The following is a 13,431-nucleotide window of genomic DNA, read 5'->3' on the forward strand; positions in this document are numbered from 1 at the left end:
TATATTCTGCAATCTGCCAGCCCCAGGCATTCACAAGGTACATATACAGACATGCAAGAACTACAAAAACACATAAAAAATAAACACCACACCTAGTGTTTTAGCATCTGACTGACTTTTTATCACTGCTTGTCACAGGAGGGGGAGGAGAGAGGACCCTCTGAGTTCACCTCTAGATGCCTAAGAGCCACTCTGCTGGCTGGGAAAGCAGAAATGCTAGGGCAGGGTGGGAAGGACAAGAAAAGCCGGTAGCGGGAAAGTGATGCCTGATAGAATTGCTGGTCCTTTCTGTCTGGGCAGAAGGATGCCCACTGTTGCTTGTTAACCCTCACTGGCCAGTTCTAATAGTGAAGGAGAAATGACTTGCCCATGAAGCAGAAGAAACCACTTTTCCCAGGCCCTGATCTACTCTGGGCTTTGCTTCTTGTCTGGTCCTCTTGCCCACAGCAGCTGCCGCCTCTGCTATGCCCCCAGCAATTCTGGCCAATATCCTCTCAGGGCATTGCTACCTGCCTCCACATTTAGGTTAACTTCATTTTTTCCCCTGTTACATGGCAAACTGACTTCTTTTGGTGTGAGTTCTATGGCTTTAACATATGAAGGCTCTATGGGGCCACAGGCAGGACACCTCCTCGCTAGTCCCTCAGGTCACTCACCATAGTCCTGAGCTGACCCTACTTGCTCTCCCACCCCCATTCTTAGAGACTGGCTTCTGCAACCACCTGTGTTGTGCGTGCTATCTCTCTTTTCTTGCTGACAGCGTTTTGTGGTCCTCATGTATCTCCATCTGAGTTATTCTGCAAGTTTCATTCTTCTTTTTCAAGAGATGTTTATTATACTTTATGTGTATGTATGTGTGCCTGCTTGTTTGTATGTATACCACATACCAGTTATAGGCGGTTGTGAGCTGCCTTATGAATGCTGGGAAACAAACCCTGGTCCTCTGCAAGAGCAGCAAGTGCTCTTAACCACTGAGCCACCGCTTCAGCCTCAGGTTTCATTTTTCAAGAGTAAAGCCCGAGGGATAAAGTGGCTGGGTCACAGGGTCCCACCACTCTTCCTTTATACTAGCCCTGGGAAGAGCTCCAGCATTACTCTGCCTCTGAGGCGCCAGAAAGGACTTGAGCCAAGGGTGGGGACATACCAGGAAGACTTTCTGGGGAGTGCATCATCTATTTGTCTTCCACAGCCCCGATACAGGAACAAATGCCGGGACTTTCTGGTGAGCACGTGACTCTGCATTGCCCAGCCCTTGTCTGTTGCTCTGATCCCCACTCTCAGCAGCAGCATCACTGTGGTCCCTGATGACACGCGTATAACATTTGTGAGCAGTAAGAACACAACAGACAGAAAGGGGACATGTGTCCTTGTGTCATCATCCCATCCATGGGTCCTATCACCACTTATGTGCTCCTAGGTCACACTCTTCTACACTAAACTGTTAAGGAAGACGGCACAGTTGGTCACACTACAACTGAGAAGGGTCCTGGTGACACCAGAGGCCTCTACCTCTTTCTACTGGGTCTGTACCAGGCCAACTGACTTCCTATGTGTCTGGCTAAGGGCAGCTTGCTTACCCACCCAGACCCACTGTCTACCAACAGCCCCACTCTGTTGTGGATCATGCTTTGGTTTCCAAACTGTTCTGTTAAGACCAAGGAGGCAAAGACCATGAGCCTCCCATGTGCCCTGCTGGCACCCACTGATGAGGCACTACTTTTCCATGTCATCCACTGTTTGTGAATGAGTGTACCCTTAAGCTTAGATGGTGATTTAAAACCCAAGAGGAAACACTAGCCTCGAACTGCATGTAGTGGTCCTCACTGCATTTTGATAACTATTAGTGAGCTATAGATGTATTTTACATGCTGCATTTCTGTAATAAATATATATATATACATACACACACACACACATTTTTGTAATTTTTACATATAGAAAAGTCAGAACCCCATGGTGCTATTGTTCCTTCCCCTGTTTCAAGTTCTACTTTGCTATTCAGCTGAAACTAGAGTCATTTTTCTTCTTTTATTGGGCAATGCTGGGGAATCAAACCCAGGGCCTTGTGTACACTGACTGTGCCTCAATCTATACCCTCAACCCCAGAGTTTTATGCTTCTTTATGCATTTATATTCAGAGTTTGCAACACATGGAAAACACATCCTACTGTATTTTCCACTTATTATGGGCATGGGAGATGGGTGCCATCAGTGTGCGTGCAGCTCTGCCTTTTTCCTGCAGGCACGGCAGCACTGCTCTTGGCACAGGATCGGGAGTTGGTTCCCTCACACACAAGGAAAGCACTTTCCTAGGCAATCCATGAGGTAGATTTGTTTTTCTCACCCACTTTAATAAATTCAGGCCTTGGATATTTTCACATATACTCCTGTGTATCACAACATGGAAAACAATCATCTACTAATTTTGGAAAATATGGGGTTCCAAAAACCTCCCCAAGTTTTCTATACTTCTGACACAAGTCAGGATGAGTTGAGAGGAGTCAAATGCTGGCCAGGTTTAGAGTCATGAGATACTATTTCAGAAGCAGAGAAATCAGGAAAGGGATATACTTCTCAGGGACCTTAGCAGGCTTTGAGCAAGAGGGAATACAGGTTCTCACACTGTGCACACCCTGGCTATTTCTAGAATGGGTTTGCCCTCGACAGTAACATGGCTGGAGGTAAGACACAGAAGACCACTGAAGACCAACCTGAAGTTAAAGAAGATGAGATTTGTGGTGATATATTGTGTACCCTAGTAAAGTCTGCCTGAGGATCAGAGGACAGAGCCAGACACTAGATTAGACATAGGGGTCAGACAGTGTGGTGGCACACACCTTTAATCCTATCACTCGGGAGGCAGAGATCCATTTGGATCTCTGTGAATTCACCGCCACACTGGAAACAGAGCCAAGCAGTGGTGGCACATGCCTTTAATCCCAGTCAGGAAAGCACACACTCCTTTAATCCCAGGAAGTGATGGCAGCGCGGAGAAAGGTATATAAGGTATGAGGAAACAGGAACTAAAGCAGTTCAGCTGAGACCCTTTCAGACCCTCTGAGGACTCAGAGGCTTTCAGTCTGAGGATTGATGGAAACAGGATCGGTTGAGGAGTTGGCGAGGTGAGGTTGGATGTGGCTTGTTCTGTGTCTCTGATCTTTCAGATTTCACCCCAATATCTGGCTCTGTTTTTTTTTTTTTTTATTATAAGACCATTAGAAATTGAAACAACAAGGTTAGAGTGTAACTATAATCTGGCTGTTTCAGAAAGGCCACGTGGGCAGCCCTGTTCTGCATCAGACAGTCTGCAGTATTTTAAACATTCAGAGGAACAGAGCTTCTTATCATTTCTCTTTTATTATGGCCCCATGCTAGTACCTGTAACACCAAGCACCTGTGTAACCATCATAAGCAGAGCCTCAGTCAGAGAACAAAAGGACAGACCCACATGAAAGCGGAGAACCCCACACTAACATGAGGGACTTCTGAGGACATGAGTAGGAAGAAGAAAACACTCAAGACCCAGGAATCCACAGGGCTCAAATCTTACTTACTTTTCTATCAAATCCAGTGTGACTCCAGGCACCAGACTAACACACTTCTGCATGCAAAACCTGCAGAGAAAGGAGAGGACATGAGAGGCAAGAACGGAACACTGAACATGAGAACCATCCAGCAGTAAATATACAAGTTTAAACACACTGCTTCCTCAGTACTGGCATCTTTTAGGTTTAAGAAGCAAGCCTCAGCTGGCGGTGGTGGTGCACACCTTTAATCCCAGCACTCTGGAAGCAGAGGCAGGTGGATCTCTGTAAGTTCGAGGCCAACCTGGTCTACAGAGTGAGTTCCAGGACAGCCAGGATACACAGAGAAACCCTTTCTCAAAAAGAACAAAAGAAGCAAGCCTCACTGCCACTGTGTCAAGGCTGCAAGACTGTAGAGCAGCATCTGGAGCCAGCAGCTGCATGCAGTTAATGGAGCCTTGTCCCTGGAGAGTAGCGAGGAGCTGAGACTCAGAGCAAGGCTTCAGCTAAGAACTGCTGGAGTAGACTAGACTCCCTGACTCTGCCTTTCTTCCTTCTTAAAAAAGTGAGGAGCGGGAGGGGGTGGGGAGAGTAGTGCTGGGGAGTGGATGCATGCCTTCAAGGCACATAAGTGCCACTTAGAGAAGACAAAGGAACAGGGATTCAATTATACCATTTTAATCATCAAAAAGTCAAAGGAGCCAGAGCTGAGAGACTTCTCATCTGTGGACAAATCCACCTCAAAAGCAAGAACGGAAGTGGCAGGGCTTTATCTAATTTGTGTGTGCTGACAGAAGGCAAGAAGCCATCTTTCTTCCCCTCCTGTTAGAGCCATTGGCACACAGCAGAACAGGATCAATGACAGCACTGAAGAAGTCAGCAGCTCAGTGTTTTTAGTGGGAGGAACGTAAAATGCTTGCACTATCTGTTTAAAATTAAGAGCAGCAGGAACACAGCACATGAGATGGCCCCAATCTAGGATGACTCCATTTCCAGTTTTCAGTGCATTCTGCAGGGACTTGCTTTCAACTCTGACACACTGACAATGGCCCACATGCTTGTGCTACAGGCAACAGTGAGTGGCAGCTCTCAGCCAGCCCAGCATTACTGGTAGAAACTAATGATGCTCTCTACTTTTTCTCAGCCAGGAGCTAAGCTAGGACAGTCTGCAGCTTGTGTATTTTTTCCCAGTTATGATGTCTGCACCTTACAATGGGTTCACCAGGACATTTGTAAAATGCATGTACACCTATCACCAACAGACACCGTGTTCAGTACAAAGATCAGGCCACAACTGAGAGACAAGGACAAAAACCCTTTATGAGTGGTAGGCTTAGAGGGACAGAGGAGCAGTGGGATAAGAGGGGAAGAAAACAGAGAGGAACAGAAAGATACAGAAGCAGAAAGACAACAAGGTAACATACAAATAGTATGTGCCAAGTAAATGGCTCCTGCCCAGGACATGGAGCACAACTGCCCAGCCATGTTCTCTGTTCTCAAGAAACAAGGCTCAGCTCAAGCAGTGGGAGAAAGCCTGCTTTTGGTTGAGCTGCCGCAGCCAGTGTTCTATGGTTCAAAGAGCAAAACAAATTAACCTGGGGGCCACGTTTCTTTGACTGTAAGGGCAGCTCCTTTACAGTCTCAGGGAGCTGGAATGCTGAATATAGTCAAGCTAGTGGCTGGACTCTGAGTAGCTAGATCCTTCTGCTGACATTCCAAGAACTCTGCTCAGCCTCCTGCAAGCATCTTATGTCCTTGGAATCAGCATGGATGTACACAGCTTCAACAGCATCAAGATCTCCTGCTGGATAAGCATGACCAACAGGAGACACATTTGGGGGTCTGAGTCCTGTTTGAGCCACACTCCTCATTGTCTTGTCTCCTCATCCGCAATGGATTTATTGACTGGGATGTCTGGAGCCCAGTAATGACAGGATCATTTGTATCAGATTAATTCCTATGTCAAAAGCAATAATAAATTCCAGACAAAATATTAAAAACAACCACTTGGAGCCAGGCGGTGGTGGCACATGCCTTTAATCCCAGCACTCAGGAGGCAGAGCCAGGTAGATCTCTGTGAGTTCGAGGCCAGCCTGGTCTACACAGCAAGTTCCAGGAAAGGCTCCAAAAGCTACACTGCCTCAAAAAAATAAAATAAAATAAAAAACAAACAAACAAACAAACAAAAAACCAACCACTTGGTAATTCCAAAGAACAAACAGAAGAGAAACTGGAAGTGCTATAACCTTGGCAAAGGATGAACCACCTGTTGGGCTACACATTCACACAACATATGGGGACAGCGGGAGCAGTCTCCCTAGGGTGAGGATCAGAGATCAGCAGTGAAGGCTGCCAGGAAATTGCGAGCAATAACCTTAGACTGGAGGGAGCCAAACCTTCCTCTAGCACTGGCTGACTCATGAACTACAGACAGGATGTGACTGCAAGGATCCCTGGGGCAATGGGAGGCTGAAAGTATTAATTGGGGAGTGCAGGTCTCTTGCCCCAAGAAGGCAGAGGAAGGCCTCATTTCACCAATTAGAGGTCCTGAGAAGCCTCAGGGCTTTCAATGGACTCCCAGGGGGATCCTGCCTTAGTCACATGCTGTATTCCAGGATCAAAAGTGACACTCTGTAGCTAGGAACAAAGCCAAAGAGGTCAGTCCCACAACCAAGCTTCTGGGGAGATCAGTCCAATCCTACCGTCCACCCCCATCCAACTGGGCTGACACTGCTCTAAGGAAGAAAGCAGAAGCAGCTTTTAGCACTTCCAAAATGGGTGGCATAATGTCAAAAGCCAGAGAAAACATCAAAACAGACAGATTTTGGAATTGATAGATACTTTGTTATAAAAGCCTAATTTAATTATTGACTGGGAGATTAGCATTTTTATAACAGCGAAAAGGTACAGTTCTCTTAAATATGGAATTAAAGCAAAGACATTTAAACTAACCAGGCTATGGTCACTTGAAGAGCAGCATGCTTAAGTCGGCATTAACCCACAAAGTTCCCTCACCAATAGCATCAATTCTCCATACCAGAACAACAACTGGTCTCACCTTTCATTCTGTTTTCTTCTATATGAGGGTGTTCCTGGACAATGAAGGCCAAGGATAAACTGAAGGAACAAAATGACTCAATGCTGGGCATGGTGGCTCATACCTTTAATCTCAGCACCTAGGAGTCAGAGGCAGGCAGATCTCTGTAAGTTTGAGGCCAGTCCAGTCTACATACCAAATTCCAGGACAGACAGTGATACATAGAAAGACTGCCTTAAAAAAAAAAAAAAAAAAAAAAAAAACAACCTCAAATGATCCATAAAACTGGCCAGGTATGGTGAATCATACTTGTAAACCAAAGACTTGGGAAGCTGAGACAGGAGGATCATTTCAAGTTCAATAGCTGGAAGGTGCTCAGGGTCTCTGGAGGCTGTGGCCTTGTGTCTCATGTGAGTGTTTACTCCTCCCCATGAAATACGAGGCAGCACCTAGTCTACGGATGGAGGACACCAGAGTGAAGTTCAAGAGTCCTGAGGACAGCTGGCCAAGTAATACAAACCTGAAGTTCTAGATATTTGGGAAGCTGAGACAGGACTACTGTTGAGCCCAGGAGTTCAAAGCCAGCCTGGGCAGCACAGCAAAGCCAATTTCAACAACTAAACCAAATCAAGCCAAACCAAAAAACAACAACGACAATTCACTGAGAACAACAGACACAGAGGCTTTTCAGAAACAGACCACTTTCAAAGACATAAGCAGAACAAGTAGGAGGACCATGGAAGGGGATGTTTAACTTACTGAAGAAAAGTAACGTGGAACCAGAGTTTCACACCCAGCCAAACTGCCGTTTAACTGTGCAGGGACAAGTGTTCTCGGGCACATCCAGCATCAAGAAGTGTATGGAAGACAGTTGTGGGTCACACTGGCGTTAGAGGGCAAGGGGGAACCCCATGGTGGGGAAAGATACACAGGAAGTGCTTTGGAACCTCTGTGAGGTGCGCTGTCTTCAAAAGAAAATGAACACAAACAAAAGGAAAGTGATGTCTACTGAAGCCCAAACTGCGAAGTCAGATAACACCAGCCAAGAGGACTCCTCTGTGGCAACTCCACCACCAAGAGCCGCTGTTTTGGACAAAGTGGTGACACAAACCAGGCTAAGCATCCAAACAGCCTTGCATGGCAGCATCTACACAGCAGTCAGAAACTGGGCTGTTTATTCCGCCTTCCAGGAACCAGCCAGAGGAGACACCACTTCCCTCAGCAGGCCAGCTGCAGCCTGCCACCAACAATCAGGTTCCAGCCTGCTTTAATCCTTGCACCAGAAGCGACCTGAGGCTGACCAATCCCTTTTCTATTTTCCGCCTCACAAGGAACTCTGATTCCTTTTTGGTCTTTGTTTCTGCAGCTCTCTTCTGTCTATAAAACCCTTCGCTCTGTTCCACTCACAGGAATGTTGTTATAAAACGAAGGCAAATGGAAAAGCAGGGAAATCCAGGGGGGACGTGAGCAGGGAAAGGTGCCCCTCACTTTAAGTCCAACGGAGCAGCAAAAGTTCCAGCTCCACTGCCAGCTGTTGAGTCGACCGACCAGCTGCAAACCTGATTATTTGCTAGGAATATCACCAGAAACCCCACTGAGGAGGAAAGGACATTGCTAAGAACCTTGTGTGGCCCTAGTGGCTCCTGATTTCACCTTGTCAGATTATAATTCCACTCAAGGCATTACCAGAGCCACCTCATGTATCAAATAAAAGAGAAAAGAAGTAAATGGTTCTGAGCAACCTCAGAGAGGTAAGTGGTATATGTGGCTCATGCTAAGACAGCTATCTGAGTCTCCCTCAGGAGCCTGGACCGCTGCCACACTTGGGTGTGTCTTATTTTCTGGGAGAAGCTCAAAGCCATTCTCTTAGGTATGGTCTTTCTCCTTTACGTGTTTTGCTTTCTCCTAACCCAATGGGAACTCTTTAGGCTGCTGAGGATGGCAGAGTAGAGCTGTGTCTCTGTACCCTCACACTGACATGATGCCTAATTACAGACTCAAAAATAAAGCCGAGCTGGAAAGATGGCTAAAAGAAATGGCTGCTCTCCCAGAGGTCCCAGGTTTGACTCTCAGCACCCATATGGCAGCTCACAACTATCCATAACCACAAGTCCCATGGGATCCAGGGACACTAGGCACACAAGTGTTGCACTAGACATGCTTGGAGGACACTAGACACACAAGTTGTGCACTAGACATATTTGTAGGCAAAATACCAGCACACATTAAGTAAGCAAATGAATAAATTGACAATGCCAGCCAGTTGGATAGGGTGGATTGCTCCTGTAACCCAAGCTCTCAAGGAGGCTAAAGCAGAAGGACTGCTGCCAGTTCAGTGCCAGCCTAGATTACAGAGTGAGTGCTAGGAAAGTCTGGGATACAGAGTAAGACCTTGTCTCAAATGAACCTACCAAGTAAGATCTCTAAACTGTTTTTACTTTCCACCTTGATGCTAATTTACAAACTTTAGGTGTCACTTTGACTGTATAGAATGGCTTCCCAACGGCAGCTTCTAGGCCCACTGTAAGGAAGGAACTGGTGTTTTCTCTGCTGTAGAACCAGGTGAGCTAACAGAAAAATGAATCCTTTCATTAGTAAGTGAAGAAACTCTGGCCAGCTTGAGTGTGGAGAGCATGTGGCTCTGGCAGGCCTTGCCCTTCTCTGCCATCCCCTCTGCCTTGCTAAAAACCATTAGATTACATTCCTAAAGCTAGACACCAAGGTCTAGTCCTTATTTGGATACTTCCTCCTCCCGAGGCTGACTACCAAAGTCCAGCTATCAAAAGCTCCCTTTGGTTCACCTAATTAACATGTCCAATTAAAATTAAACACCTCACCCTAACACGGGGTTTCCATTCCCCCTTTACCTTTATAAACCGCCATTTGCCTATGGGTCACATCTGTCTCTATCCAGAGACAGTCCTTTGTCCTCCGGGACAGACACCCCTGTCCCCTCTACCTGGCTCCCTCCCCCGTCTCCCTTGTCCTTTCTTTATCTCTTGTCTTTGTCCCTTACCCCTGCCCTCTGTCCCTCTGGGGTAAATAAATCTCCTCTGTACTGAGAGCTTGGTCTTGGGGTGTCCTGAGCAGATACTTTTCCTTTCAGTAAGAGACACAGAGGCTGGGAAGCAGCAGGCAGCAAGGGTGCTGCTCCCTGAGACACTATATTGTCTATCATTTTAGTATTTTCTCACCACTGTTTCAAATGGTTGAAACATGTCTTCCAATAAAAAGAAAAGGCAGTCAAAACAGGCAGCGGACGGGCAGGAAACCTTTCAGGGCTATCCACTTCACAGAGCTCTACACCTCAAGGGTGCAAACTTTCAAAGGTGTGCCCCTGCCTCCCCACACCTAGCCCCTTCATGTTTTCCCTGAGGCTATCAACAGCTGCAACACCCCTTCCCATGGAGGCAACTTCTTCTGGGGAGGAAACTTACAACACATCTTGCCCAGTGGAATGCTCCCACATGGCAGAACAGAGGAGCCCCTTCACGGAACTGTCCCCTAGTCTGTGGCAGCTTCAGACTCCTTGTTCCCCAGTCCAACTTATACCTAGTAAACAAGTCACATGGAGTATGTGCATACTGCGCATGGACTCGGACTAGAAACGGTGCCAGACTACTGTAGGAAGTGCAGAGTCAGAGGCCCACATGCAGAACTCTGACCTTCACACCTTCTCATTTAGGGCAATGCTTCTTGACTGCACACTGATGGGAAATGGCCATGCAGCAGCAGCCACCATCCCTGGAAATCACAACACCGTGCTAGAGAGAAGACAGTCAAGAGCAGACAGGCGCAGACCCCATAAGTACACTTGGTGTTCACCACAGACAGGTGTGCCATCATCTACCTCGGTCTAGGAGGTAGGGTAGCTTTATGGTAGAAGTTTTGGATGGACTCTAAAACTTGTTTTAAAAAAATACATGATTCTTTTAAATTCCAAAGAACCAACTACTTAGATCCTATCCTGTCATGATCATTGATCTCACTTCTCTTTCTGCTACCTCATCTGTCCTTTCTGTATTAAGAAGTGGCACACAAAGTTCTAGGACTGTCACGAGCAGGAGGCTGGAGATCACCTGGACAAAACAGACAGAAGGGCACCGCACAGCCCACGTTTCTACCACTTACCGTTTGGTGGCAGCCGAGAGAGGCCTGACCCTAGGTAAGACTGGCCAGAGGCATGCTGACAGAAGCACAGCATGAGGGGTCCCTAACACAGGAACTGAGATGATGTCATCACAGAGCTCTGAAACTGCTGCAGCACTCACTAATGGCTCAGAGCCAAGGCTGACTCTCATCTAAGTTCAAGTGAGAAAGGAAATTGGCTGGGAGGGATTTGAAGCAGGCTGGGACTACGCACTCCTTCCCCACGTACAGGAAGGGCCAGCACTTGCAAAGACCAGGTTAGGAGACCAAAGAGATTGCTCTCCCTTCCTTTGCTACTGTAAGAGGCCTCGTCTACAAGGACACAATCAGATGGGTTGTCCAAGTCCCCATCGGTTCAGAGTTTATCTCACATTTTAATCTCTGGCTAACCTTCACACAGGTCTCCCAGAAAACACTAATGGTTTTTTGTTTTGTTTTGTTTTGTTGTTGTTTTTCAGCTGCTCTGAGTTCCCAGGAGAGAAAGAGTCACAAACTTAGAATTATCAAGCCAGGCAGAGTGATACAGGCCTGTCTGTAACCCCAGGACTTGGGATGCTGATGCAGGAGGATTAAGAAGTATTATAGCTTGGGCTACATGCTGAGGCCCTGGCTCACGCAAGCAAATAATAGTGTCTATAAGCCCTTTTTGAAAAAGTTCAATGTAATTTAAACCTAGACATTCCCCCCTGTTAATTTATTGGCAGGAATAGAGGAGGGAAATGGGGACAGAACCCAAGCCTTCAAACATGCTCCACCACTGAGCAATATCTTCAGTCTCATTAAAAATTGGAAAATCTCCCAGGGATTTTTTGACTGATTCAGGTCTAACTCCTAACAGTCATACAAAAACAAAAAAAAACAAACAAACAAAAAAAAAAGGACCACACAGAAGCAAGGGGAGGGTGACCTGTGTTAGAGCAGGGGCAAAAGGCAGGACCCAAGATGTGTGGCCAAAGACAAAACAGTGTTCTTACTTGCCAATTAAAAGTTAACTAATGGAAACATTTGTCATTTAGAAAAGAGCTAAAGCAAGAAGGAAACATTCATGTCTCCACCTGCCTTTGTTGGGACCTCTCCTCCAGCTTGGGGCAACCAAAGATGTCAGCGCTCAGTCTTCCACCGAGTCTTTTATTCTAAGGCACCCATCCTAAAGTGTCTATGCCTAAGTCTCCTATCATGAAGGAATCTATCCTAGCATGTCCACTGCAAAGGTTCTGAGGTGCCTTCAAGTCAGAGTACAGAAGCTGGACTGCCTGACTGATGGACTTCTGTGGCCGGCAGTTCACATCTACCATTGTGACTCTTGCCCTCTACCAGAGAAAGATGTTCAGAAGAGGCCTAAAGAACCCAGCGAATGGCTAAGTGAGGGGCCGAGGTGAGAGCACACCTCTGACTTTATATATACTTCTCTGTTGCACATCCCTTCTAGTACCTAGGCTCTCACCACTAAAGGCAAACTAAGTGCCCAGAACACATCTGAACATTAACGTCTCTAACATAGACTTAACGTCTTCCGAATGGACCATTCATCAATTATGCAGTTGGCAGGTACCAGACATTCAGCTGCTTTTATGACCATAAGTGCATTGTCTTAACAGAAGCAGATGGACATGATGATAATATAGCCGGTTTACATTTTGTAGGGAAGTCCAGCCAGAGGCAAAGAAAACCTTTATCAGAGAGCAAGCTTCCTAGAGCAAGTGAGAACTGCAGCCATGGCTAGATAGATGATGGACTTGAGTCTAGGTTCTCTGTGTGCTCACTTTCACCAGCAGCAGAATTACTGGCCAAACAACAGCCTTTGGCTAGGAAGTGAGAAATTATTATGACAAGCAGTCAATTACTGATGTTCTGAGAACAGGCAATGAGGTCAGACTAGTCGCCAATTAAACTTAAATGTAGATTGTGTTGTGTAAAAGGTATGATATGCATTTTGTCTTGACCCCTTCCAACAGGTAGGGGGGTTGGTAATGTTTCCTCTGCTGTGTTCCTGGTCTGTGGCTTCAGCATCAGGTGTACTCCACTGGGTACAGAGGCTTCTGGAAGGGGATAAGACAACTGGTGGAGAGGGCAGACCTTTCTCAACAGTAATTCACACACTGTAACCCACAAAACCTCAGATCATTGCCGGGTGGTGGTGGCGCACGCCTTTAATCCCAGCACTCGGGAGGCAGAGCCAGGCGGATCTCTGTGAGTTCGAGGCCAGCCTGGTTTACAGAGTGAAATCCAAGACAGGCACCAAAACTACACAGAGAGACCCTGTCTCGAAAAACCAAAAAAAAAAAAAAAAAAAAAAAACCCTCAGATCATGTATGGCCCTCAAAATAGAGTCTGTCTATCACAACCTGAGATGGGACAATTTCTCTTTGGAAATAATGCCAGAGTGTGCTGAAAATGACACATTTGTACATATGATATGGGGCAGTTTAACCTTCCAGTTTAGAAGCAACAGAGGTAAAGAGCTATATTTTCTGACATGCTAGTCCCATTCTAGAAACACATGTGGAGAATAATCCAGAACAAGGAGAAGTGGTGTGCTTTGGGAAGAGGAGCAGGAGTTTTGTCCCACAGAAACACTACTATTTTTTTTACTACTGGGCAAATGCTTAAGTAATTCTATCTATAAATATGATGGAATACTAAACTTGAAAGTAAAGTACCAGGGAACAATAAAGAGTGGTCATCGTCAGCCTGGAAACACAATATAAAGGTATACGTTGT

At 46.3% G+C, this 13,431-nt stretch overlaps 1 protein-coding gene across 3 annotated transcripts in view; it reads right to left on the bottom strand.

The window, feature by feature from the left end:
• Positions 1–13,431, bottom strand: part of Rptor (regulatory associated protein of MTOR complex 1) — a 347,185-nt gene that overhangs the window by 136,404 nt on the left and 197,350 nt on the right. The window contains exons 1-2 of one of the 3 annotated variants that reach the window (XM_052755709.1): positions 6,583–6,606; positions 3,555–3,614 (exon numbers count right to left, since the gene is read on the bottom strand). The exons of 1 other annotated variant lie outside the window; for it this stretch is intronic. In XM_052755709.1, the coding sequence (XP_052611669.1) occupies positions 3,555–3,607 (53 nt within the window). In that variant the 5' untranslated portion in view covers positions 3,608–3,614; positions 6,583–6,606. Of the gene's footprint in view, positions 1–3,554; positions 3,615–6,582; positions 6,607–13,431 lie in introns of those variants that run through there. One more of the 3 variants, XM_052755706.1, reaches the window with a different exon arrangement.

This window comes from Peromyscus californicus, unplaced genomic scaffold (genome assembly GCF_007827085.1).
Source record: "Peromyscus californicus insignis strain IS unplaced genomic scaffold, ASM782708v3 Scaffold_3__1_contigs__length_106647218, whole genome shotgun sequence".
NCBI classification, from domain to species: domain Eukaryota; kingdom Metazoa; phylum Chordata; class Mammalia; order Rodentia; family Cricetidae; genus Peromyscus; species Peromyscus californicus.